Genomic DNA, 27799 nt, shown 5'->3' with positions numbered 1-27799 from the left:
CCCCAGTCTTGGCCCTGAGAAGCCCGCCCAGTGCTCTCCACCAGGGACGCCACGACGGAGAGCCTGTGGGCACACGCGGTGTGCATGTCCCGGTGGGGGATACACACCTCCAGCTTCACAAAGGTGTCATAGGGGGAGTCCAAGACAGACAGGGCTCCCAGGAAGAACGCAGGGAACACGGGCTCCTCCGTCAGAGGTTTCCACTTGTCTGCAGTGAACCTGCGGGCAGATGGACAGGGAGGGGCCCTTCACGGGTCGCCTGTGTCCAGAGCCCCCGCCCGCCCTATGGCCTGTGGCAATGGTTGGGGAGGGGGTCCCAGGGACCCCGGGGCGGGGTGGGGCAGGGCAGGGGCGAGGCAGGGCAGCGTCTTCTGCCCTCAGGTGGCATAGGGCGGGACAGACCTCTGCAGAAAGCTCCTGTCCATCTCCAGGCTGTAGATTTTGAATTTTTTCAGGGGAGAATCGTTCAGATAGACATTTCCAATGATACCTGTGGGAAGGGGTCAGGACACTGGGCGAGGAGGGCCGACAGGGGCCCAGCGGGCCAGGCACATACTTGGACTGCTTCCGGAAAGTTCCAGAAAAGACTCCCCTCCCCGGAGAGGCCAGCTCCCCAGGGGGCTCTTCACACACTAATTTCTTCCCTGCCATCCCAAAGCCCTGCGAGCCAGCGGGTGGAGTCTGCCAGCCCCAGGCTTCTGGGCCTTCTGAGGGCCCGCCTGGGCTGGCCTCTGTCTCTGGGCCTTCTAATGGGGCACCCGGTGGCATCTGCCTCTGGGTCTTCTGGGGGTTGCCCGGGGTGGCTCTGAGGGGGCCCGAGGTGGTGTCTGCCTCTGGGCCTTCTGGAGGGCACTCCCTTTGGGGTTGAGGCTTTCAATAGGAAAGGAGACCCAAATGACGGGTTTGACCAGGACATCTTAGCCTGCAGCTACTGAGGTCAGTGTTCTGCGGCCCAGATGGAGCAGACCAGTGACCCGGCCAGGGACCCCAGGAGGATGGGGGAGCAGGGGAGGCCATGGCTGCGAGCCTGAGGGAGGCCCCAGGGGTCTGGGGGGTTCTCATCCAGCTCCTATCTCAGACTGCATGAAACCCCGCGGGTTTGATAGATAAGAAGAGAGAGAAGGTTCAGAAAGCCCCCAGGACTCACCCCTCCAGGGTCCCTCAGGACTCACCCCCTCCAGGGGCTCCTAGGACTAACCCCCTCCAGGGTACCCCAGGACTTACCCTTCCAGAGGGACCCCAGGACTCACCCCGCCAGGGCCCCCCAGGTCTCACCCCTCCAGAGGCTCCCAGGACTCACCCCTCCAGAGGGACCCCAGGACTCACCCCTCCAGGGGCTCCAGGAACCCCCATCCACCCTGGAGCCCCTCTGGCACAGCCCCGTGCCCCGCGGTGCTCCTGTGGGGAAGGCCAGGCGGGCAGCACCAAGACCCACCTTTGCGCTGCTGGTCGATGTTGTCCCCGTAGTTGACTCTCCCGCAGTTCTCCACCAGGATCCTCAGCGTCGTGAACCCCTGTGGGCAGCACAGGGCGCCCTGAGGAAGCCCCAGCCGCCCCTCGGGCTTTCTCAGTGGCGCCCCAGTTCTCCCTGAACTCTGAGCACGGGACAGGGTCCCTGATCACAGAGCCACACTCACCCCACCTCTGTGGCAACCCCCAGTCCCGGCCCCCTTCCGGCCCCCGCCCGGACAAACCTGGACCGTGGGGATGACGATCGTCTTCTTCTTGTAGTCGAGGGTCCCCAGGAAGAACGTGTTCAGGAACACCTGCCCGAGGAGCAGGTGCGGGCCACAGCGTCGGCGGGGTCCTGGGGGTCCCGGCCCAGTACGCAGAGGGGAGGGCCCAGGGGTGGGGAGGAAATGGAGGCCGCGGTGTGGGGCCATCTCCACACGTGGGAGCATCTGGGTGCGGGGTTGCCCCTACCTGTCCCCGGTCACGCACAAGGGCAGTGAGGACGCCGGACGCAGTGATTGTGGTCTCGTACAGCGTGTACCCGAAGGACTGCCCGCTGCCCCCGTTGATCGGGAGGTTCTCCATGTTGACCGGGTGCTCCGAGGTGACCGGCTGCACGGACAGGAGACGGGGGTGAGGCTGACTGAAAGAGGCCACCTCGCCTTCCAGGGCGCGGGGCACAGGGTGCGGGCGGCCTCGTGGGGTCAGCACATGGGGCGTGGTAAGGATGACCGCTTTCTATTTGCTGTCACTCGGGCAAGTGCCACAGTCCTGTCTGATTCCTCATCAGGGTCAGGGGACAGGGACAGAAGGAAGCTGAGCACAGGGGCCTGAGGCTCAGGGTGGACCCCGCCTCGGCCCCCTTGCTCCTCCATGCTCCTCCTCTGGCTCCCTGCATCCCTCCCCCCTCCTCCGTGCTCCTCCTCTGGCTCCCTGCATCCCCCCCCCTCCTCCGTGCTCCTCCTCTGGCTCCCTGCATCCCTCCCCCCTCCTCCGTGCTCCTCCTCTGGCTCCCTGCATCCCTCCCCCCTTCTCCGTGCTCCTCCTCTGGCTCCCTGCATTCCCCCCCCCTCCTCCGCGCTCCTCCTCTGGCTCCCTGCATCCCCCCCCCCTCCGTGCTCCTCCTCTGGCTCCGTGCATCCCTACCCCCTCCTCCATGCTCCTCCTCTGGCTCCCTGCATTCCCCCCCCCTCCTCCGTGCTCCTCCTCTGGCTCCCTGCATCCCTACCCCCTCCTCCATGCTCCTCCTCTGGCTCCCTGCATTCCCCCTCCTCCGTGCTCCTCCTCTGGCTCCTGCATTCCTCCCCTCCTCCGTGCTCCTCCTCTGGCTCCCTGCATTCCCCCTCCTCCGCGCTCCTCCTCTGGCTCCCTGCATCCCCCCTCCGTGCTCCTCCTCTGGCTCCTGCATTCCCCCCCCCTCCTCCGTGCTCCTCCTCTGGCTCCCTGCATTCCCCCCCCCTCCTCCGTGCTCCTCCTCTGGCTCCCTGCATCCCTCCCCCCTCCTCCGTGCTCCTCCTCTGGCTCCCTGCATTCCCTCCCCCCTCCTCCGTGGCTCCTCCTCTGGCTCCCTGCATCCCTCCCCCCTCCTCCTCCCGTCAGCCTGTCCTCTGCACTTTGAGCTGAGGCCAGGGTGGAGCCCCGTGGAGACTTGTTCTCTTCATCCTCCAGCTCAGTAGCTGAAGGAAGCTCAGAGCGTCTGTGGGCCCAGCTGCAGTCCGCAGTCCGTGGCGGGGGATGAGGCCCTGAGCCCAGGGCCCAGCTTGCACTCACCAGCTCCAGGAAGTTCAGGGCATCCCACAGGGACACGTAGAAAGCTGGTGTCACTGGGTCATATGCCGTCTTGGGAAGAAGGTCGGGCGGGACGGGAAGAGGGGCCCCTGCACCACAAGCAGACGGTGGGCGTCCCCAAAGGACCCGACAGTCACTGGGCCCCCAGCCACCACTGGCCCCGGCTCCTGCCCACACACAGCAGAGCACACCCCTGCCAGCCACACAGAGAACCCCCAGGAAGATGAGGGCTGGACAGGGCTTGCTTCTCACACTCTTCGAAACATAGACACCTGTGAGGAGGTGAAGCTGGCAAGACCCCTACTCAGATGACAACAGTCGCTCATACTTCCCTGTCCTTTCTAGGAAGTTCCTGCACAGGGAGGTGGGGTGGGGTGGGGGAGGGGAGGATGGTGGGGGAGGGGAGGGTGATGGGGGAGGGGGAGGTCGGGGGGAGGGGGGAGGACGGGGGGAGGGGAGGAGGAGGGGAGGACGGTGCGACGGAGGGAGATGTGGGAGGATGGTGAGGGGGAAGGGGAGGAAGCCAGTTTCCTGAGGTCTCAGAGCAGCGGCCAGCATGCAGGTACCTGCCATGGAGCCGAAGAACTCCCGGAGCTTTGTGTACTTGGCCGTGTAGTCCCCGGCCTCCGTCAGCACTGCATCGTAGTCTGCGAGACACCAGACAGGCCCCAGGACAACGTCGTCGCGGGAGGAGGCGGGCTCAGCAGTGGGCTCCTCGCCCCAGCAATGCCACAGGCAAGATGCTTGACGTGAGCCGCCCGTCAGTCAGAATGCCACACACACTGAACATGTGGACGGCCCCAGAGTGTCCAGACCCCACTCGGCAGGCGGGAGGCCCCCAAGGACCACCCCTCCTGGCCTGGGCTGTGCTTCCTTCCCCAGCCAACTGGTCTCCCACACCCTGGAAGCTTCGGTGACAGTCCGGACAAAACCTCGCCTTCACATGGGAGGTGCCAGCCGCTGTCCCCGAGGGACACCCCTGGAGTGCCCAGGAGTGCTATAAGTGCCCCATCGGGGATACGCACCGTAGCTGGTGACATCGGGCTTGTAGTCCTGGAAGTGCATGGCTCCTCCGATGAAGCCGAAGTTGGTGCCCCCGTGGAACATGTACAGGTTGATGGACGAGCCGGCTTTGACGATGGCCGACACCGTGTTCAAGACCTCTGCAGGGAGGGACGTCTGATGGCCAAGCGGTCACAAGCCCTGAGCCCCTGGGAGGCCCCTCACGGCTCCAGCCCGTGGCTTCCCTGAACCCAGCCGCAGTCCGTGGCCAGAGGCCCAGAGTCCAGTGCTCGGCTTTCAGTTCCCAGATGAGTCTGCCTGGGGCCAGGCTGCAGCCGGGGCCGCGCCCCCCACCCCCCGCCCAGGGGGCTTCGCCCGCTGCTCACCTGGAGGACCTGATTAGAGGCATGGTCTGAGCGCCCCCCCCACCCTACTTGGGCTGGAGAACAAGCCCACCACACGCATAGGATCAGTGGAGGAGTAACATGCACGGTTAATGAACATCACATACAGTTTGAAACCCCTGCACCAGCTGAAGGAAAAGAGCTGAACAAGGCGCTGCTATTTAGTCGCTGAGTCACGTCTGCCTCTCTGCGACCCCATGAACTACAGCCCACCAGGCTCCTCTGTCCATGGGATTCTCCAAGCAACAGCACTGGAGATGGTCGCCGTTTCCTCCTCCAGGGGGTTTTCTGGACCCAGCGATTGAACCCACGTCTCCTGCACTGCAGGCAGATTCATTACCACTGAGCCACAGGGGAGCCAAGCAAGGCCCCTGTCAGACAGCAAATGTTACCATTATTGATTAATAACACTGGCTGTTGATGAACCTGGGGGGAACGGACATCTTTGACAGTCCTCTTCCTGGAGAAAATCACGCCCGCGTGAAGGAAGCAGTGCTAGCTGGGGATTCACCCCAGGGAAATGCCAGGTGCGCCCAGCTGACGTGCAGGGAGGCTGCCTGCAATGTGGTCTGAGAGCACAGACCCTGGACCTCCTGTGTTCCTGGTACGTTCTTTGCTGAGCCACCAGCGAAGCCCAGAAGCACCCAGGTCTTCAAAACGAGAGGTCACGGGGGGGGGGGCGGTCTCTGCATCCTCCAGAGCAGTGGGGGTGTCCACATCTCACAGCACAGGAAGCCGGGCTTCTGGACCTCTCACATCTGCCCGCACCTGCCCACACCCTCTCACACCCACCCACACCCATACCTGCCCACACCTCCACCTGCTCACACCCGCCCACACCTCCACCTGCCCACACCCACCCACACTCACCTGCTCACACCCGCCCACACCCACCCATACCCGCTCACACCTGCCCACACCTGCTAACACCCGCCCACACTCACCCACACCTGCCCACACCTGCTCACACCCACACACCCGCACCTGCCCACACTCGCCCACACCTGCCCACACCTCCACCTGCTCACACTCGTCCACACCTCCACCTGCCCACACTTGCCCATACCTGCCCACACCCGCTCACAGTCACCCACACCCACACCTGCCCACACTCGCCCACACCTGCCTACTCCCACTCACATCCACTCATACCCACACCTGCCCACACCTCCACCTGCCCACACTCGCTTACACCTGCCCACACCCACTCACACCTGCCCACACCCACACCCGCTCACACCCGCCCACACCCACTCACACCCGCTCATACCCACACCTGCCCAAACCTCCACCTGCCAACACCTGCTCACACCTGCCCACACCCACACCCGCCCACACCCACTCACACCCGGCCACACCCACACCCGCCCACACCCACTCACACCCGGCCACACCCACACCCGCCCACACCGACTCACACCCGCCCACACCCACATCCGCTCACACCCACTCACACCCGCCCACACTCACACCTGCCCACACCCACACCCGCCCACACCCACTCACACCCGGCCCACACCCTCACACCCGCCCACACCCACTCACACCCGCCCACACTCACACCCGGCCACACCCACACCCGCCCACACCGACTCACACCCGCCCACACCCACACCCGCCCACACCCACTCACACCCGGCCACACCCACACCCGCCCACACCCACTCACACCCGGCCACACCCACACCCGCCCACACCCACTCACACCCGGCCACACTCACACCCGCCCACACTCACACCTGCCCACACCCACACCCGCACGTGCACGCAGAGTGCAGAGAACGCCTGCACTACACACATGGACACGTCTGTTCTGGACTCCGGGTTTTTATCTCCTCTTTACACACGTCCTGTGTCGGCTGGATGCCAGTGACGGTCATTCATCACTACTCCAGAACTATTACAAAGACCCCAGAGGGGTGTCTGACCGCTCCTTCCCCTGTCGAGACAGAGGACTCTGGACGTTCTCAGGAGCTGCCTGTGCGCACAGATGCCCAGAGTGCCACACGGCAGCCAGTTCACACCATCGGCAGCTCCTCTGGAGCTCAGTCCTGCGTCAGAGGCCAGCACAGGCTGCACAGGGTCCGCCGAGCACCCACCTGAGGAGTCCAGGATGTAGTGGGGGCCACCCCACGAGTCAAACCAGCCCGTCCAGTACTCCATCACCATCTTGGGCTGACTACCCTGTGCACCAAAGGGAGTAGTTAGCTGGCACCTCCGCCCGCCCAGCCCTTCCTCAGCCACATGCTGACCTTCGAGGGAGCTGCCCAGGGGCTGCACCAACACCGCCCCAGCTCCCGGCCCCGCGCACCTTCCTCCCTCCCACAGGGGGCGCTCCTGCAGCTGGCGGCCTGGCGGTCAGGGTCCCCAGTGCACATGCACCCCCGTTCCATCTGGGGACCGCAGAATCATGGTCCACTGAGATGGTCCTGACCGCGCCACGGGAAAGCCATGGGCTCAGCTTCCTCCAGGCTGCCCCCCTCCCAAGGGGACACTCGTACCACATTTGGGTCACTAACGAGGGTCGCTAGTCACACAGGTCAGCAGTCTCCCCTGCGGGGAGGAGCTCCAGGCTGAGGGCCAGGGCTGGACTTCGGCCGACAGCCCAAGTCACTGTGGCTTGGGGCTGGCTCAGCACCAACTGTGCTGCGTGCCCTGACCTGATTGCCGGGGGCCTCTGTCCTGGAATCTGTGTCCTGAACTGGAGAACAGACGCACAGCGGCCAGTGACAGGGCTACTGGGACAGTCACATGAGACAAGGCAGCTGGAGCTGTCAGCACACACGGCCCAGCCCTGGGAGGCGCCTGGAGATGCCCACATCCACCCTCCGGTCACTGGGCACAGACTGGGGCTGGCGGGGTGCATGTGAAACCCCTGAGCACCAGACGGGGCCTCTGACCTGAACCGGGATGGGTCCACGGCCCCTTTCTGGAGGAAAACATGCAGCTGAGCAGCGGGCAAGAAGCCACTGGTGCTGGCGGCAGGTGCAGTGGGCAGGCTGGCCGGCCCTGAGCCACCTCTCCAAGTGCAACTCCATGGTGCCCATGGGGAGCACAGCTGTCCTGGGTGCTCCCCAAACATCACCCACTTGATCCTCCAGCGGCCCTACGAGTCAGTTCCAGCACAACCTCCACTTCCCAGAAGAAGGAGGAGAAGCTGAGGGTCACAGCACCGTCTTTTCCTAGACGACCTTGAGGGCGACTGTGTACCTCGCAGGGCTCTTCCCAAGTGGGTCTCAGTGTCCCTGAGGGCAGAGGCCCTGTGGCCTCAGAACCCTGCCAGCAGGCATGGCACACGGTGTGGGAGGGAGGGCGGACGGGGCTGGTGCCCACCTGCGCACCTCCCTCCCTCCCGCCATCCTGCCTCCTCCCTGCCCATCCCTCCAAGTGTGGGGCGGGGCCAGCCCTGGGGACCTCCCACTGCCCAGGGCTCCTGTGGATGAGCCTCTGGACCTCACCCCTGCCTTCCGACAGCAGCAGCTGGGATGGGGGTGCCCCAGCACCCCACAGCATCTGTGCTGGGTCAGGGGCAAGCCCTCCAGCACCCTAACCCCTCCAGGCGAGGGTCTCAGAGAGGACACCCGCCCACCCGCACTAAGGCAGGGGAGGGCGGCTTTGAAGCCTCATCGCCCGTGAGGCCCACTCCACGCCAGCCTGATAGGCCGTGCCCCCAGCCAGCTGAAGACAACAGACAACAGCCTTTCTGGGCCCCGAGAGTCCCGGCAGGTCAAGGCCAGACCCAGGCAGTGAAGCACCTTCCCCACACGGAGCACGTTGGGGGCTCACTGAGTCCATGGAGCTCTCAAGTTCCAGGCCTTCAGAAAGGCCCCCTTTCTCATCAAGAGGCAGGAACTCACCTCCACACACCTTCTGGCACCAGGCTCCCCTCCCCAGGGGCAGGCAGCATGGGGCGGGGTGGGCCGTGCATGGGGAAGGGGGCAGAGCTGAAGGCCGAGCCCCGTGGTCCCCCCGCCCACTGAAGCCCCTGACACTGACCCAGGCTCAGCGCGCACGCACCTGTGCGCCCAGCAGGATGGTGGTGAACAGCTGCAGCTCCGACTGTGACTGGAGGTTGATGGTGGCCAGCACTGCGGGCAGGAAGGACACAGGGGACAGCGATCACCCCTCGCCTGGAGGGCTGAACGCCCCTGACGTCCTCAGCTCACCAGCAAGTAGACTGACCCTGACACCGTCTCCAACCGCCGACCAAGAGTTTAGTTCCTCTGTCGCCAGGAGACTTGGCTGGTTCATCTTGGAAATTCCACCACTCAGCACAGACCTTACAGAGATCTGCTCACTAAGCAGCTGTGTTTGACTTACATAATTTTCACAACCTGAGCGTGCACTTCCTTTAATTCCTCCTTCGCAGGAGCCCGCAGTCTGACGTTCACTTTGCACCCCCAGCCTCCAGCACTGGGTGACCATCTAAGAAGACTCCCCTTTTACGCCTTAGAGGAGGGCTAGTGTTCTGTCCCATCCCCAGCAGTAGTCCCCACGGCTTCCCACCAGGGAAAAGCGCACCGAGAACACTGTGTCATGTTTGACCCAGGGGCATGGACGCGGCCAGCCCTCAGGCAGACTTTGGCTCCGAGGCTCTTGCCTGCTTCCTGTCCCTGGACAGAGGGGCCCACGTGCCCTGGCCTGAGCTCTGCTGTGCCCAGGAAGATGGATGCTCATGGGGTGGTCTCCTGTGGAGCGTGAGCCCTGATCACGGGGCTTCCCTGCAGATCTGGTGGTAAGACTGTGCGTCTCTGGCAGAGGCGCAGCTTCCATCCCTGGTCGGGGAAGGAAGGTCCCAGGGGCCACGTGGTGAGTTAACAAAAACCGAAAAAGAGATCTTGACAACACTGGAGAGCAACTTAACTCTAAGAAAAAGTTAATTAAGTATTTAAAAAGCCAAACATCAGCTGGGACCCCGGGAGGCCCACTTGCTATGGAGAAGACCCCACATCCGGAATCTCCTCACCTAACACGAAGAGCCACACTGACAGGGGGCCAGTCTGAACCGGCCCAGCAGAAACCTGGGAGCCACAGGTCAAACCAGCCGAGGGAGCCCTGCACCTTCTCCATCCCACCCCCTCCAGAGCCAGAGAATAGGAAGGAGGGTGAGGAGGGGCGGGGCGGCCAGAGACTCGCAGAGGGCATGGTACAGGGAAACCTGGGGAGCCAGGAAAGGGGCAGGGGGGTCGTAACCAGCCTGTGAGAGCAGAGGTGATGACCCACCACAGCCCAGTGGCCCCCTCCAGCCACCTCTCCCCTCACCCCATGCCTGGCCCCCTAAGAAAGCCAAGCCCCAGAGGTCCGAGCACTTGCAGAAGAGGAAGCCCAGAAGATGGCTCCTGCACCTTCCTGCCCCCAGATTCTCATCGTGTCAGCCCAAAGGTTCCCTCCAGAGTCACTTAATCCTGTGAAAGTCACCCCCAACACCCACACCTGATTCCCCTGATTGGAACGGCCACCTCAGTCCAGTCACCCCACAGGGAAGGGCACTAGTCACAGCCACTGGCAAGCAGGCCATCAGAAAAGAAATGCATTCAAGGAAAACGTGGTGCAGGAAACACAAGGATGGGGAGAAGGTGGTTGAGGAAATTGCCCAGAAAGTAGAAGGAAAAGGAGAAGACAGGCAGCTGGAGAGCCACACGGTGCAGAGGGTGAACCCGTGCCTTGGACCCACAGAGGACGGAACCAGAGAAGAGGCGGGACGGCACAGCAGGGAGCAGCAGCCTCCAGGACTGCTCTGTCCAGCCGACAGCCGACAGAGAGCCAAGGAAGGCGGGCTCCGCAAAGGCACAGGGCCTGAGTCACAGCAGCACGTGGAGAAAATGACGGACGACACTTCAAAGTCCCCAGACCCGGACTCCAGGGGACCTGGGCCACCATCGGGCCAGGGACACAGTGAGGGCATCAGACTAGATCAGGTTCCGACAGGCACAGGCGTCTTAGAACACCCTGATGGGAGCTCGAAGCTGCTGGTCAAGTGTGTAAGAGACACAGAGAAGAGGAGGGACAGAAAAAACTTTGAAAGAAAAGGAAAACCAATGGGTGGTTACACTGGAAGCGAGCTGGCCATGAACACAGTCCAGAACAACGATGGGCTGCCCGGCCTGTGTAAGGACCTTTACTCAGGCCCCAAGCATCGTGCCCATCAGGACAGTGGTGGGGGGACGGCTGCACCCGGCAAAGCTGCGGGGCCAGGGCGGCAGGAGAGAGGACTTGACGTGCACACTACAGGGCTCTCTGTGCAGGTTGTTTAGAATCACGGAGGCAGAGCCAAAGTGAAAGGTAAACAGCTCAAAGTGGGCACCTCGGGGCGAGGGCCGCGGAGGCTGCACCGCGTGTTTCTTTCATTGTTTTGTTTTGAGTTTTTGTTGGGGGATAACCGCTCCACAATGTTGCTGGTGTCTGCTGCACAACAGCGTGGATCAGCTGTAGGTATACACATGCCCCTCCCTCTGGGCCTCCCTCCCGCGGCCCCCTACCCATCCCTGGGTCTTCACCAAGCACCCAGCTGAGCTCTGTGCTGCACACAGGTTCCCGCTCACTGCCTATTCATGCGTGCTTCTGTATAAACCTCAAGGCTAGCCTCTCAGTTCATGAGCATTTCCAAGATTTCTTTCACCTGGTGAAAGTCTTGCTTTAATCTCATTTAACTAACTGAAAAAAATCATTCTAGGCAGCAGGTACGGGCCAGGGATGGGGCCGCGGTGGAGGGGAGCCCCGTTGTGGAGGGGAGGGGGCCACGGTAGAGAGGCGGTGCCGTGGGTGGGGTCCGTGGTAGGAGCAGGGCCCACGGTGGAGGGGTGGGGCCGGGCGGGGCCCGCGGTGGAGGGGCGGGGCCCACGGTGGAGGGGCGGGGCCTGGGCGGGGCCCGCGGTGGAGGGGCGGGGCCTGGGCGGGGCCACCAGGAGCCCCGGAGACCCCGCACCCGCCGCCGCTCGAGACTCCTCTGTGGTCCCCGCGGCTGAAGCGCGCTCCGGGGCCCGACGCCTCAGCCCAGGGCCCGGGTCCTGTTCCCAACCGACGAGACAGCGCCGCCGCATGGGCCCCTCGGGAGGCGCGCCGGGAGGGGCTGCCCAGAGGTGCCCGAAAGCCAGTGAGAGAAGAGGCCCACGGTACCGGGTTGGAGGCTGCGGGCACTGCACGTGTCACTCGGGGCCACTGCGGCCTTGCAGAGGGCAGCGTCGGGGAGAGAGGACCACGGCCCTCGGGCGAGCAGAGGCGCTGGGAGCCGTGAGCGTGGACGCAGGGAGCGCGGCGCCGGCAGAGACCGCCGCCCCGCGGGGACAGGCCGGGCTCTCAGGAGGGCACGGGGAGGGCGCGGCGCAGGGAGACCGGGGCGAAGGCCTCTGCTCCAATAGGAGCGGCTGGCGGGGACCCAGCACCAGGAGAGGGGGGTGCCCTCAGGGCCTGAGGACCGAGCTGCGAGCGAGCTGTCCCTGACGGACACCAGCCCGTGGTCTGCCTGGCCTCTTTGGGGACCCTGCTGGACGCCCACCTTGCTGTCCCGCGTCCTGCCATCCGCGGGGCCCTGGGTGTCCCTGGTGCTCCACCAGTCCGCCCCTCCAGCGCCGAGCACGCAAGAGCTCAGGCCAGGGCGCCGCCCCCACCCCCAACAGCCTCCTGGCAGGTACCTCCGTCCAGAACACCGCTCTTCAGGCCGCCCTGGTTGTCTGAGGTCAGGAGCAGCTCCGCGATCCCCCGGTCCTGCAGGGCCTGCGAGGGGGTCAGACAACAGACTGTCCTTCCTCACACCTCCCACCACGTCACACTCTGACCTCTGCCCGGACCAGGCCCTGGGGCCGGGAGAAAACTGTGTCCCAGGAGCCCAGCCTCCCCTGGGCTTCGAGACCAGGCAAGCGTCCCTTTATGCACCCCATCCCAGACACCAGGGTCACCACCCAGTAAGAGAGACAGCAGAGCAGCTTCCTTCCCTGCAGCCCGGGGACTGGGGAAGCCTGGCCCAGCCCCACAGGCACAGGAGAACAGGCATCTGGGGCTCTGGCCCAGGGGAGTCTCAGGGTGGAGCTGCGGCAGAAGACGCCCCGCTGGCCTGAGCCTGCCCCAGACAAGGACTGAGCTCTCCCCATCCGGCTTCAAGAACAGCACCTTCCCCGAGGCAGCCTGGCCCCTCTGCAGGGGAGGAGGGGGACACTGGGTGAGGACCTCCAAGCGTCTGCAGGGACGGGAGGAGCCCCCAGATGGACATGACTCTCCCCGTGACAGCAGGGGTCACCCAGGACACCGGGGGCCGGAGAAGCTCTCATCAGATCAGCTGGAGGCACTGAGGCTTTCTCCACGCACACGGGGCCCGACCCTCCCAAGTACAAAATGCTGGTGCCAGTGATGTCATCACTGTCCTGTGTGCTGACCGCTCGCTGGATGCCGGAGCAGCACTGAGTCTGCGACTTGACTGCACATACAGTTGGGACAGGCAACCCTCCCATCAGTCCCAATTCACAGAAGAGAGCAGAGGCTTAGGGAAATGGATGCATCTGTTCCAGGTCTCAGCTGCCGAGCGAGAGGAGCCAGTTCTGAGCAGCTGTTATTCAGTCACTCATCGCAGCCGAGGCTTTGCAACCCCATGGACTGCAGCACACCTCTGAGTAGGAACCTGTTCTTTTCGGTGTCACTCTGGCCCTGCCCTTGCCTGCTCTGCCGCACACTCGGTCAGGGGCTCCAGCCACCCGCACGCTGGAATCGGATGTCTGAGCTCCACCCCAGAGACCTTTGCTTAACAGACGGCATATGGCCCCGGGGCACAGTGAGTTTAAACAATTCCCAGATGGAGCCAACATGCAGCCAAAGGAGGGGCCGCTGCTTTGAGTGCTGGGGTCAGATCAGCAACCTCCACCTCCAAGAAGGCCTCCAGGGTCCTGTCAAGGCAGTTCCGTTACTCTCAGCCCCCGCAGCACCATATGTACCAAAATCCCTGTTAAACTCAGCCAACGGAGGGCACAAGTGAGGACCCTGTTGCAATCAAGGTCTGGAGAAAGGATTTACTGCTTAGTAAACGGTGCTGGGTGACAGGCCCACACATCACACTAGAGCCCGTGGAGGGACCGCGCAGAGATGAGCTGAGCTGACTCTTACCTTCTTGATGTAAGGCATGTAGGCGGGGTCTTTGTTGTAGGACCCATACTCGTTCTCCACCTGCACAGCAATGATGGGTCCCCCGTGCTTGTACTGAGAAAACAGAGAGAAATCAGAAGCTGAGGGTGTAGTGGGAACCGTATCAACTAATGTCACCGCACTTATCACCAATGACAGCAAAACATCCCATTCAAAAATGCAAGTCTCAGAAGGTCTGATATACAATTGAGTGACGTCAGTAAGACAGGGAGAAGGAAGCTCCAGGCCTTTGTCTCCCTAGGGAAATAACAAAAAAACAACTGCACCACTGACTAAAGTAACTTTATAGGAGCTCTGGAAACAAGCCAAATGTTTAAGCAAACAAGTGAACATCCAGTCAAGAAAAAGACACATTCAAAACGGTAGCACATTCCAGGATTTTGCTCACCTGTGTCCCACCTACTCCCTGGAGTAGCAAGGTGCAGTCAGAAGGACGCAGCCTGAGTTCCAGCCCTCTTCGTCAGGACAGGAGGAGCGAGATGGAACTTGTTTGCAATGTTCTGGGCTATTTGTGGGCTCCCTAGAGAACTAGTTTCTGTCTCATCTGACTTGGAGATCAGACAGAAAACGCTGGTACGGTTTGGACCTCAGGCTGGAAGCTGCAAAAGGCAGCGATGGGTCACAGCCTGTAAACATTTCAGGGGGACTACAGACCCGTGGATGCCTGGGAGCAAGGGATTACAGGCAGAGGAATATGATAGAATATCTAAGGCCACAAGAAGAGTCCAGGGTGAGACTCTTGGAGAAATCAACATGTAAAAGCAGCTGGGGGAATTTTTTTTTAAAGTATACACACAAACCAGACAGGATATATACCAAGAAAATACCTGAGAAGATCTCAAGCCTGCATCCCAGGCTGATCTCAAGGCTCAGGAGCCCACTAAACACTAAAGGTCTTTCCAGAAGACTGAAACGCTGGGAGAGGGGACGTCTTTACAAATGCCTAACTCTAACCCTCCAAAATAAGGCATACAAAGAAACAGGAAAACGTAGCTCAGTCAAAGAACAAAATAAATCTCCAGAAACAGTGTCTAAAGGAACTAGAAATGGTCTCTAAAGAAACACACACGCTGAACTTAGAAGACAAAGAATTTTAAAACAACTGTCATAAATATGATCAAAGAGCTAAAGAAAAACATGGACAGAAATCAAGGCAAGGACATATGGACAAAGTGAGAATATCAATAAAGAGACAGAAATGATTTCAAAAAGAACTAAACAGAAATTCTGGAGCTGAAAAGTACATTGTCTAAACAGAAAAATTCACCATAGGAGTTCAACTGCATATTCAAACAGGCAGAAGAAAGAGTGTGCAAACTGGACGACAGGTCATGTTGAATTATTGAGTCTGAGAAACAAAAAGAAAAAAAAATAAAAACAAGGGAAGAGGTCCTAGGAGACTTTATGCAAATCAGTAAACAGACAAATATACTCACTATAGGAAGTCGAAAAGGAGAAAAAAGGGGCAGAGATCCAAGCTTCAGTGAGATCCAAGTAACATTAAACCAGAGACCCACAGCAATACGTATTATCAAACTGTCAGAAGACAGAGAGAGATTCTTGAAAGGATCAAGAGAAACACAACTTGGCATGTGCAAAGGATTCCCAACTTTGCAGAACATTTGGTCCTGTCCAAAACATCCATAAGATATTCAATCCATAAGACATTTGGTTCATATGACATTCAGTTCATGCCAAAAGGTCTTTGAAATCTAGTTCTACCCAAAATGTCCATGAGCCTATTTGCCCCACACTAAATAGCTTGGACCTTTGAGTGTGGACCGAATGTCTGCTAACCATCCCCAGTGAGATTACCAGCAGATATCTCATCAGAAATCTTGCAGGACAGAACCAGTAGGATACTATATTCAAAGTACTGAAGGAAAAAAACTAGCAACTGAGATTTCTCTATGTGGCAAAACTGTCCTTCAAAAATAATGGAGAAATTAAGACATTGTCAGACAAATAAAACCTGAAGGAATACATTACCACTGCTGCTGCTGCTAAGTCGCTTCAGTCGTGTCTGACTCTGTGCGACCCCATAGACGGCAGCCCACCAGGCTCCCCCATCCCTGGGATTCTCCAGGCAAGAACACTGGAGTGGGTTGCCATCTCCTTCTCCAATGCATGAAAGTGAAAAGTGAAAGGGAAGTCGCTCAGTCGTGTCTGACTCCTATCGACCCCATGGACTGCAGCCTACCAGGCTCCTCCACCCATGGGATTTTCCAGGTAAGAGTACTGGAGTGGGGTGCCATCGCCTTCTCCAATGCATGAAAGTGAAAAGTGAAAGTGAAGTCGCTCAGTCATGTCCGACTCCTATCGACCCCATGGACTGCAGCCCTCCAGGCTCCCCCACCCATGGGATTTTCCAGGCGAGAGCACTGGAGTGGGGTGCCATCGCCTTCTCCGGCATTACCACTAGACTTGCCTTACAGGAAATGCTTCACAGCGTCCCTCAGGTTGAAATGAAAGGATGCTAGATAAGAACTCAAAGCCAGGTGAGAATGTAAACTTCCCTGGGAAAGTTAAATATGTGAACAAATGTATAATTTTAGTTTGTAACTCTATTTGTTATTCTTTGCAGGAGTTAAAAGACAAGTATATAAAAATAATTATGGGTCTATATTAATTGTTACACAATATATAAAAATACAATTTGTGATAGCAATAATATAAAGAGGACGGAGCTGTAAAAAGTAGAGTTTTTGTATGTGATCGAAATTAAGATAGTATCAATATAAAATAGAATGTCATAACTTTAGGACAGTGTATGTAATCCCCATGGTAACCAAAATATCTGTAGAATATACACAAAAGGAAATAAGAAGAATCAAAACTTGTTACTTAAAAAATTCAACTAGTAAAATCTGCTGCAAAAAATATATCAACTAAATACAAAGGAAGGCAGTAATGAAGGAAATAAGGGAGAAAAAAGCTATAAGACATACAGTAAACAAATAACAAAACAACAAAAGTAAGTGCATCCCTATCAGTAATTACTTTAAATATAAATGTATTAAACTCCCCAATCAAAAGACAGATTTTCAGAATGCATAAAAAAGCAATACCTAACTATAGGCTGTCTACAAGACGCTCATGTTAGGTCTATGGACATACATGGGTTGAAAGAGAAAATACGGAAAAAGATATTCTGTGCAAATAGTAACCAGAAGAGAGCGGGGGTGACCATAGTAACAAGCAACACGGACTTTAAGGCATAAACTGTTAGAAGGGAGAAAGAAAGACATTATTTAGTGTACACAGGTGTATAGATATTCATATTTGCACAACAATAAAAGGGTCAAAATAGAGGGTGCAATAATTATAAACATATATGCACCAAACACAGAGCTCCAAAGTAAATATTGGCAGAATTAAAGGGAGAAATGCAACTCTATAAAAACAGTAGACGACTTCAATACTCCATTTTCAGTAGGATAACCAGACAGAAGATCAAGAAGGACACAGAAGACTTGAACAACACTGCAGACAAGTGAGACCGGACCTGTGTGTACAGAACACCCCACCCACCAGCAGCACAACACACTGCCCTCGGATGCACGTGGACCACTCTCCAGGACAAACCGCAGGCCGGGCCATACGGCACGCTTTAACAAAATTTAAAGCTGAAATCATATAAAGTATCATTTCCATTACAGAAAAGATGAAAGTAGAACCCAACAACAAAAAGGAACTGGAAAAGTCACAAGACTGTGAACGGTTTAATCAGTGTTAATCAGTGACTCAAAGAAGAAATCTCAGGAAACCTAGAGAATATCTTGAGACAAATTAAAATAAAAACACAACATACAAACTTGTGGGATACAGTGAAAGCACTATAAACACTTTAAAATAGAAGAAAGATCTCAAGTCAGTAACCTAACTTTTCATCTTAAGCAACTGGAAAAGAAGAAACTAAACTCAAAGGGAACAGAAGGAAGGAAATAAGAAATATGAGCAGGGAGAAAAGAGAAGATTAGAAAAACAATAGGGAAAAAGCAACCAATCTTTTCTTGGTTCTCTGAAAAGATTAATAAGATTGACAAAGGTTTAGTTACAGTAAGAAAAGACTCAAGTAGAAACACACAACAGGCCAAGACTGAATTGTGAAAAAAGAAACATCTGAACAGATTTACAACTAGTGAGGAAATTTACACCAATCTTTCTCAAATTCTAAACAGTTTGAAAAAAGGGAACACTTCCAAATTTACTCTATGAGGCCAGTATTACCAAAGCCAGAAGAGTTAACAGGGAAAGAAAACTACAGACCAATATCCCTCATGAATATTGATGCAAAAATCTTAAGCATAATACTAAAAAAACCAAATTCAGCAGCATACTAAAAAGATTATACACCATGAAAATGTGGAGTTTATTCCTGAATATAAGGACGATTCAATAAAATCAATGTTATATACCACATTAATGAAATGAAGGTAAAAAAAAAAAAAAAACACAATTACCTCAAATGATGTTGTAAAAAAGCATTTCAAAAATTCAGCATGATTTCATAATAAAAATACTCAACAAATTACTAATATAAGGAAACTATCTCACCTTTAAAAAGGCTATAATGTGAACAGCCCACAGCCAGCCTCATACTCACTGAAACCTTTTCCTCTGAGATTAAGATTGAGACAAGATTCCTGCCTTTACCACTTCTATTCAACAAGGTATAGAGAGTGTTAGCTAGAGCAATTAGGAAAAAAAGAGTGAAATAAGTCATCCAAGTTGGAAAGGAAGATGAAAAATTATCTCTTGTTTGCACACAATATGATCTTATGAGTAGAAAACCATGAAGATTACATACAGATACAAACCTGTTAGTTCTAGTGAACAAAACAGCAAATCCGCAGGATGTGAAGCCAATGCACAAAGAACTCAATGGTTTCTATGCACTATCAGTGAAAACTTCTACATACAATAGCATCATGAAGATTTAAATATTTAGCAATAAATTTAATCAAGGAGGTAAATCTTACACACTGAAACCTACAAAGTGTTGCCAAAAGAAAGAAGATGCCAGTAATGGAAAGGTACCCTGTGTTCATAGACTGAAAGATTTAATATTATTAAGATGTCATTACTACTCAAAGTAATCTACAAAGTCAATGCAATCCTTGTCAAAATGCCAGTGTTTTAAAACAAACAGAAAAAGGCATCATAAAATCCACATGGAATCTCAAGAGACTCTAAATACTCAAAACAACGCTGGAAAAAAAGAACAAAGTTAGAGGTCTCACACTTTCTGACTTCAAAACTTACCACACAGCTACAGTAATCAAAACATGTGGTCCTGGCCTCAAGACAAATATACAGACCAATGGAGTAGAATAGAGAGCCCAGAAATAAACTCACACGTATGGTCAAAGGATTTTCTCCAAGGGTGGCAAAACCTATTCAATGGGGAAAGGACAGTCATTTTTTTCAACAAATGATGGCAAGAAAACTGGATATGCACATGCAGAAAACAAAGCTGGAGCCTTACGTTATGCACACCAGCTGAAATGCTTAACTCAGAGGAGACCATAAACCGGAATGGGAGAGCAACACCATGAAACTCTAAGAAGGCGCCACAGGGGAGAAGCGTCGTGAAATTGGAGTTGGCAACGATTTACCTGAAGCACAGGCACCACAGGGAAAAACGAGACGCACTGGACTTACGAACACCCTCAGAGTGAACACCCTCAGAGCGGGAGAAGATATTTACAAGACATACATTTGATAAGATACTGATAGACACTGAAAAAAGAACTCCTACAACCACAAAAACACACAGACCAACTAACAAATGGGCAAAGAATTGGAATAAACATTTCTCCAAGGAAGATATATACATGGACAGTAAGGACATGAAAAAATACTCCACATCACTAATTATTAAGTAATTCAAATCAAAACCACAGTGAGATACCACTTTACATCCATTAGGATGGCTTTTATGAAACAGAAAGCAGCAACTGTGGGCCAGGGTGTCAAGAAATCAGAATTCTGTGCATTGTCCATGAGGATGTAAAATGGTGTGTTGTGGAACACTTAACTTTTCCTCAAAACCTTAAACACAGAAAAACCATGTGACCCAGCAAAACCACTTCTGGGTGTATATCCAAAGGAAGTGAAAGCGGACCCAAACAGATATCTGTACCCCATGGAGGAGGGCGTGGCAACCACTCCAGTATTGGCCGAGGTCCAGCCCCGGCTGATCCAGGGTATTCCAAGGGGAGACGGCGCTGGCGACTATTTAAATATTCATCAAAGATATAAAGAGTAATAGAATGAGGATAGCTCAGTAGGAAAATTCAGTGGAGAAAAGAGGCTGAGTAGCTTGGTTACGCGGAAAATCAATATAACCTGTGACACCAGGTTAGCTCTGACCACGGAGGCCGCAGGCGCCCTCTCGAATAGCGGAAGGTGCCCTACCTTAGACACCTTCTCGAGTGGGTCTTAGAAGCCCAGGCAAATAAATGGTCGCAGAGGACCTCCCCGCTCCAGATGGAGACTCAGCTGGAAATTGAGAAGAAAGAATGACATGGGGAGACCAAGCTTTGGTGAGCAAGGTCTGTAGCTTTATTTTCAACAGGGGTTTTTATACCCTAAGTTACACATAGAGGATAATAGGGGATGCAAAGTCAGCAGTCTTTGATCCTTATCAAAAACTAGGGTTTCTTTCCTGCAAATTTATGGTATACAAATGGTTTAGGTGATTTACATCAACTTCTGGCCAGAAGGCTGATTAACATTTTATGACTCTTGACAAAGGTTTGTCAACCACAAGACTTATTTTCTCTAAGAGTAATTATTCTAAGGTTTGGCGCCATCTTCCGAAGGTGTTAGATAAAATTGCATTCCTATAGGGCGGATGTGTAATGGGTTTACAACAAAGGAAAGAATTTATTACCTTAAGGGTCTAAAGTTGCTAGCACCAAGGCCACTACTTATTTTTTCTACATACCAACTATATTAATTAATACACATTTAAGGATACAACACAGGGGATGTGGAAACTTGGCAGCAAGCATTGGCTCATCAATGAAATCCTTTACTAGTTTATTCTGACAGTTTCTAACTCTCTGAGAGGCTCTAAGCTATTTGAATATCTTAAGCTTCCCGTGCCTCTCGAGGCTGGGAGACTGTAAACAATCGTATGCATAGCTGTAGGAGTCCGGGTAAACTTGTCAGGTGAGTTAGAGAGCCATCTGAGGGATTTAGATTTAAACACTCCTAATGCCCAGGAACTTTATTAATTGGAGCTGTAAGTTAACTCTTTGTCAGAGAGAGCAAGATGGTGGTGGGGGACAGCCCCCGGTAAAGTCAGAGGTGAGAGCACAAAGCAATAAAGTAGGCAGACTCTGGTTTTTGGGGGTAGATGCTCAAGAATATCCAGGGGGTCTCCTGAGGCTCCATCCCGCCTTTGCATATGCCGAGCCTCCTTCCTCATGACCTTTGTCATGAGTGGAGTGCCTCTCGCTGGCTCCCGGCAAGTATTCTTGCCTAGAGAATCCCCATGGACAGAGGAGCCTGGGGGGCAACTGTCCATGGTGTCACAAAGAGTCGGACACACGACTAAGCGCCTAAGCACAGCACCCAGAAAAAACTGTCCTGGATTAGGTATGACCTTTCTGTGCTTAAGAAGGATTCTGGGTCACATCCCAGCACAGCCACCGGCCCTCAGCCCCACCCCCACCTCTGCTGCCCAGCCTACGACAGCTTACTGAATCGTCTTGGCAAGCCCATCTTCCTTGCAAAAATCTAGACTAAGAATTTTCCTAGCTTCTTGCTTCTTTCATGACTGAGGCTGCCAGATTTAGTAAGTAAAAATACAAGACATCCAGTTATAATGCTTGAACTTACAACAAATAATTTTTAAATAAGCAATGAATTTTTTAATGTAACTGCCCCATGCAATAGTCAGGACATATGTATACTTAAAAAATGTATTTCTTGTTTATCTGAAGTTCACATGTAACGGGGGTCTCCTGTGTTTAACTTGCCGGCCCTACATAGGACCAGCAGTTCCTTTGATCTATGTGCTGTGAATATCCCAAACCATTGACTCACAGCCGTTTTTATCAATGAACTAGTTTTTTAACTGTGCTAATTTCTCAGTGTCACACTTCTTGCTTTTACAGAAGCAAGAGTTTATTTGCATTCCTGCTTTTTCATTGGTTCCAATTATTAGATGCCACATTAAGACACTTTCTGGCCCAAATGCATTTTAAGACGTCCGTTTTGAATGATAAGCCCGCACCGTGCAGCGCCCTTTGGGAGCCGAGGGATGGACTCGGGACGCCATCAGTGGAGACTATAAGGAGAAGGCCCCCTCTTCACAGGCGAGGGGCTGTCCCAGGGGCGCCTCTCCAGCGGAGCTGGGCCCTGCACTGCGGGACGGGACGGACGGACGAGCCGTCCCCCAGCACCCGGCGCCGCAGCCCCGCGCCCGCCCGCACTGCGCCGGCCTTCGGAGCATAGGCCCCGGCAGCGCGGTACCAGGCAGGCCGCCGCGGAGGAGGGTGGCGGCCGCGGGAAGCGCCGTGAGCTGAGAGCCTGACTGGGCTGCGGCACCGGTGCGGGGCGCGGAGGACAGGCCCAGTCTGCTCTTTTACCTGGAGCGGCACCACCCTGAGCATCAGGTGGTCAAAATAAAGGTCCACTGCCTCCGTGAAGCCCTTGTACGTTGTTCTCAGCCTCATGTCAGGGTCTCGGAGTAACCAGCTTGAATGAAAAGGGGAGGGTGATTAGTTTCACCATCTGGGGGTTTGCTCTGAGCAGGATGATGGCTGAAAGGAAGCAGCTTCAGGGAGCCCAGGGGTGACCCTGGAGGCCAGTCAGGACGCAGGGCAGACGCTGGCGCGGGCCAGAACCTGCTTTCTCCCCGAGGACCCAGCACCACTGGCCATTCTAGTTCTGAGTCACGGCCAGGTGTCTGGCTGCCAGTCAGAGGGACCAAAGCTTTCATTGAAGCCAAGGCCCATGTCTCAAGACTTTACACAACATCTCATCAGAGAGGGGCGAAGAGAAAGGGGTCAGGGATCACTAGGACTGGAGGACACAGGGGTCGCCTTCTGCTATCAGCAGAAAAAGCAATCCTGGGGGCCGAGAGAAGGGGTCTGGTCTCCTCTCTCTGGTCCAGCTGCTCCCCATCTGAACGGGCTCCTCAGCATCCAGAGCTCCACCTGGGGTGTGGGGGGAGGGGGGAGGGGGATGGGTTGGGGGAGGGAGGAGGGGGAGGGAGGGGGGACCCTGGAGACAAGGTTAACCCTGCCCCTGGGCCGAAGGGGGGGGGGTGGGGGAGGGGGAGCAGCGGGAGGGGAAAGTGTGGGGGAGTGGGGGAAGGGTGGGGGGGATGGGAGAGGGGAGAGGGAGGAGGAGCTGGAGACAAGGCTAACCCTGCCCTGGCCTGCCCGTGGTGTTCACCCCACAGGTAAGCACGGAGCACCGCTTCCAGAACTGCAGCCAAGGTGTTTTCCTTCTCATGCAGATTCTGAGAACGTTTATGTTTTCCTGCAGAAGGCCCCAGTGCTTCTCGCATCCTGGGCCAGAAGAACTGAACAGGCTGAGAAAGCCATCCCTGGGTCAGGTCACTGGGTGACCGTGGAGAGACGGCCCCCTGGGCCCGACGCCCGCGTCCGTCACAGGGAAAGCTCTGGTCTCTGGTCCCCGCTGGGACTCCGTCTGTTAGCAGCACGCTCAGCTCCACCTCCTGAGAATGCCCGCCCAGGACCTGAGCGGGGCTGCAGGGCGGCCTGAGGGCTTCAGAGCTCAGACTTAACTGGGCACCGCTGACACAGGGTTTCTAACCCGCGGGGAGGAGGGGCAAGGCTGCTCTGGCTGTGTGAGCCTCGGGGCCCCTCGCCGAGCTGAAGGCCCAGCGACAGGAGGGGTCTGGGCAGTGGGGCGGGCCTGGTTGCCCTGGAGATGAGAGTGAGGCCTTTGCACAGCAGAAGGCGGCACATGGGACCAGCCTGCCACCCTCTGGGGGGCGGACCCGGGAGAGGGAGCTAGCAGCTAGAACCAGCTAGCAGCCAGACCCCTTCTCTCAGCCCCCAGGATTGACAGGCATGGACCCTGTCAACAGAAAACCCTTCTGCTGGAATGTTACTAGTGGTAGTAACACCTGGGACCAGGGCTGGCCCTGGCTCCAAGTAATCCTGCCCGACTCCTGAGCCAACCACAGGCACGGTTCTGACTTCTCTGGAGACCCCATCCCAAGACAGCTCATCAGGGCCTGAGATCTGAAGGCAAAAGATAAAACTAAAACTGTGTGTTTCTCCTCTACGTTATCAAAATGCTTGCCCTTAAAAACAAATGCTTCGTAGCACACCTAAGGAACAGGAGGATGGGTTTGACTTCTTCCATTTTTCAGAAAGTGAGGCTCGTCTGGAGCGGGTGGGACCGGACCGAGGCCGAGCCCCACAGCAGGGCCCGGCGCCTGAGAACGGCCGCCAGCGCCTGCGGCACAGAGCCACATGGAATCTGACGAGGACAGCAACTGTGACGTCACTGACGAGGCTGCCCTTTGGGGGCCACTTATTCTGAAAAAGAGCCTCAGCACAGGGTGAAACGTTCATGTAGGCAGCAGCATCAGCCCACGGGGTGCTCAGCACTCACACGAGCGCACAGGGCACCCCCAGCCACAGCCGAGGCCCAGCCCCGCTCACCTGGGCAGGCCCCCAAGGTCCACCTCGCTGCAGATGTAGGGGCCTGGACGCAGGATCACCCACAGCCCCACCTCTGCTGCCAGCAGGATGAAGGCCCTGGGGGGTTGGAGTAACCCACTCTCAGGACTTGGAGCTGGGGGGAACAAGGCCCAGGGGCCCCTACCCTCACCTGCCCAGCCCTCCCTGGGGGGCTGGGGATGCTGAGGGCAGGACGCCCCCTGCAGAGCAGAGACGCCCTCCCCCACCCCCCCGGGGTCACCGCCGGGGCCCCAGCCTGGGATGTCAGCGCGGCCACTCTGGGGAGGGACTGCAGGACTGTGCTTGGGGGACAGGCCCGGCCTGGGGGTGGCGGGGTCGTGATGGAGGGCGTGGGGCCAGCACAGGCTCCCCCCGCGGCCCCCTCTGCCCAGATGGCCCATGGGTCCCCGCCCCTCAGACCCCCAGCCCCACCCCAGCCGGGTCACAGAACCTACTCCAGGTCCAGGTTCCCGGAGAAGTCGAATGTGCCTCTCTCCGGCTCGTGGAGGTTCCATGGGACGTAGCTGTGGCAGGGAAGAGGGTGACAGGCGTGAGGCCCCCAGTGGTTCTCCACTCTGTCTCCCAGACCAGCACCTCCGTCCCTAAAACCCTCATGACGGCTGAAGATGGATTTCTCAGGTATGCCGTCTAAGCAGCGTCAGGGCTGGAATGGAGAAAAACTGGAGAGACCGGGGAGCTTGCAGAAGCAGGGCAAGCCCTCCCCCCAACGCTGCCCCCCGGAGAAGGGCAGAGGGCCAGGAGATGGGGGGCATCCCTCCCTCCCCCTTCTCCATCATCCTGTATCTTCACCAGAGAAAGAAGTAACTTTATGGGCAAAGCAGTTAAAAGTGAGGCAGGCTAAGACCTGGAACCCTTGCCGAGGTGCCTGCGCCTGGACAAACACAAAATACAGCAACAAAATACAGAGTAACTATAAGAGACCAAACAACCGCACACACGTGGGGCAAAGTGCAGCCAAGACACAGGAAGACCCAGAACCCAGCTGCCATTTTCCAGGTGCGGGGGCAAAAGCAGGGTCCATGCAGCACCCCTCCATGCAGCATCACCAAGTGGCGACCACCTCGTCCCCACGCCAGCCCCCCGGACATCCCCACCCCCGGGAGGAGCCCCCGTTTCTGCTCTTGCTCCCCCCAGGTACACCCTCTCCTGCGACCCTCCTCTGGCCTCTGGTCAGTGCCTACTGATTAGAGTCCTAGAACCCTGGTCGGCAACAAAAGTAGGGTAAAAAGGAGTCCTACTCATCAGCACCACTCTAATGCAGTACTCAGAGTCCCAAACCCTGTCACAGACGGAGGTTCTTACCCTGAAGAGAGTATCAGGAAATGTAAGTTCCTTAAGGGGCTGCCTCTGAGTCCCCGCTGCCCCTCTCCTGGATGCCACCCACAGCAGCCTCTGGGGGAAGGCCCCTGATTGCAAAGGTGAACAGGTGGCTTCCTGCTTCCACCTCAGACTCAAGAGCTCAGACTCTCCTGCTCTTAAAAAGCAAAATGCTCAGCCCATCAGGAGCCCTGTAACAGGAGCATGTGCCCCCAGGACCAGAAATAAATGGATGCCGCTAGGTAACCTTCCTGGAAAATGACATACTTTGTTCAACTATGATGTCATGGCTCAGAACACCCCGTAACTGTCCTTAGAACTGATTTCAAAATCGGTTCATAAACTACCAAGAAAACCCACGTCTTTGACTTGTAATCACACATTTTTGCCTGAAGTTTTCATAACCCAGCCTGATCATGCACTTGGTTTCATAGACTTGGGTCCAAATATCTGTTGGAAATGCTGAAAAAGACATCCACAAAATGATCAAGATTTTTTTCCCAACCGAGCACACGTGGTAACTGATTCCCCGATCAGCACAGAGGCCAGTGGCCACCGCGTGCTGACCCTGCGCTTGTTCCAGGATGGAAGCCCCAGCTTCTGAAGACGGTTCCAGAAAGCGATATGGAGACAGGTGTGCTGGGAAAGTCCACACACACCCCGGCAAGGGGGGCTCCTTCCTTAGACCCCCGGGGGTGCTGGGCTCCTCCCCCTTAGAGACCCGCGGGGGGGCCCGGTCTCCTCTCTTAGACCCACGGGGGGCCGGGCTGCTCCCCCTTAGACCCGCGGCCCGAAGCCGGGCCAGGTGAGAGGCGCGGGGCGCGGGGCGGCGCTCACGTGGTCAGCGTGTTGAGGCCGCAGGCCCGCAGCTTCAGGAGCCGGTCCCTCCAGTAGGCCCGGGGCACCCGGAAGTAGTGGACGGAGCCCCCGAAGATCCAGAAGGCCGAGTTCTCCAGCTTGAAGTTCTGGCCGTCGGCACGCAGCCCCAGGTGCCGGCGCCGCCACAACGAAGCGCCGAGGCCGCTCCAGTCCAGCCTGCGGGAGACAGGGCCTCAGAGCCGGCCTGCCAGCCGGGCGCGTGGGGTGTGGGCAGCCGGGCCCCCGCCTCCGCCTCCAGCCCCCGGACGGTGCCCGACGCTAGACTCGAGGCCGCCACGCAGCTCACGCGCCTAGCGGTGCTCACACCCAGCCAGCGAGGAACAGACAAGACGAGGAACAGACAAGACGGCTTTCAACACGGGGCTGCGCTCAGAAGGGAGGTCGGGGTGCACGCGGGCAGGGGTCTAAGGGCAGAGAAGCTGCCTTTTGGTGCTGGGACCGAGAGGACTCGGGGCGGACGGGGCTTCCTACAGCGGCCACCGGACACATCAAAGCAGCAGCTACTTGACAGGTACCTCGGGGTCACCTCAAGGTCACAGCCCCCAGGCTGGCGGTGCAGATACCTGAAGAGAGGGACCAGTTAGGAACAGCGTCTGCTCAGGGACCGAGCGTCCAAGGCTCACGTTCCTGAGGAGGGGGTGTGGCCGAGGGGCATCTGGACGGGGAGCGACCACCAGGGGGCTGCCAGGAAGGTGAGTCCATAGAATGTGCCCCCGGCAGTCGGAGGGCTGGCGGGGCGGGTAGGGGGCCCTCACGCGACACAGAACCCCACCCCGTCTCCCCTCCAGCCCGTCCCGGGAGGAGGGGAGTGGTCAGGGCTGCCTTGGCCCTGCTGTGAAAAGGCCCCTAGGCGTCTCTGGTCTTCGCATTTATCTTCAAACAGAAGCTAAACTCAAACTCGGGTTGAAAGAGGCACGTGACAACCAGCGCTGGCTGAGGCACAGCCTTGCCCGCCCGAGCCTCTCCGGCCGCAGGCATGTGTAGAGGCCACCTCTCCCCCCGCTCCACACCACGGGCTCAGGTCTGACGGGCCACAGAGCAGGCAGTGTGGACCACTGCCGCAACCCGTGCTCCTCAGGGGTGCAGACCCGGCTGGTCCCACACCTGGTCCTCCTGAGACCGGGGCAGAAA

The 27799-nt window shown here is 56.6% G+C and overlaps 1 protein-coding gene across 1 annotated transcript in view; it reads right to left on the bottom strand.

The window, feature by feature from the left end:
* The window catches only part of LOC133227180 (beta-galactosidase-1-like protein 2), a 38903-nt gene that overhangs the window by 1100 nt on the left and 10004 nt on the right, over positions 1-27799 (bottom strand). Inside the window, exons 2-17 of the mRNA XM_061381676.1 lie at positions 26627-26824; positions 24907-24975; positions 24434-24529; positions 22379-22487; positions 13737-13829; positions 12278-12359; positions 8664-8734; positions 6746-6830; positions 4266-4403; positions 3807-3887; positions 3223-3329; positions 1924-2064; positions 1695-1766; positions 1436-1514; positions 403-490; positions 108-219 (exon numbers count right to left, since the gene is read on the bottom strand). Coding sequence (XP_061237660.1) covers positions 108-219; positions 403-490; positions 1436-1514; positions 1695-1766; positions 1924-2064; positions 3223-3329; positions 3807-3887; positions 4266-4403; positions 6746-6830; positions 8664-8734; positions 12278-12359; positions 13737-13829; positions 22379-22487; positions 24434-24529; positions 24907-24975; positions 26627-26824 — 1621 coding nt within the window. The remainder of the gene's footprint in view (positions 1-107; positions 220-402; positions 491-1435; positions 1515-1694; positions 1767-1923; positions 2065-3222; positions 3330-3806; positions 3888-4265; positions 4404-6745; positions 6831-8663; positions 8735-12277; positions 12360-13736; positions 13830-22378; positions 22488-24433; positions 24530-24906; positions 24976-26626; positions 26825-27799) is intronic.

Source organism: Bos javanicus, chromosome 15 (assembly GCF_032452875.1).
Source record: "Bos javanicus breed banteng chromosome 15, ARS-OSU_banteng_1.0, whole genome shotgun sequence".
In the NCBI taxonomy this organism is placed as follows: Eukaryota; Metazoa; Chordata; class Mammalia; order Artiodactyla; family Bovidae; genus Bos; species Bos javanicus.
This window is presented reverse-complemented; position numbering and strand designations above follow the sequence as displayed.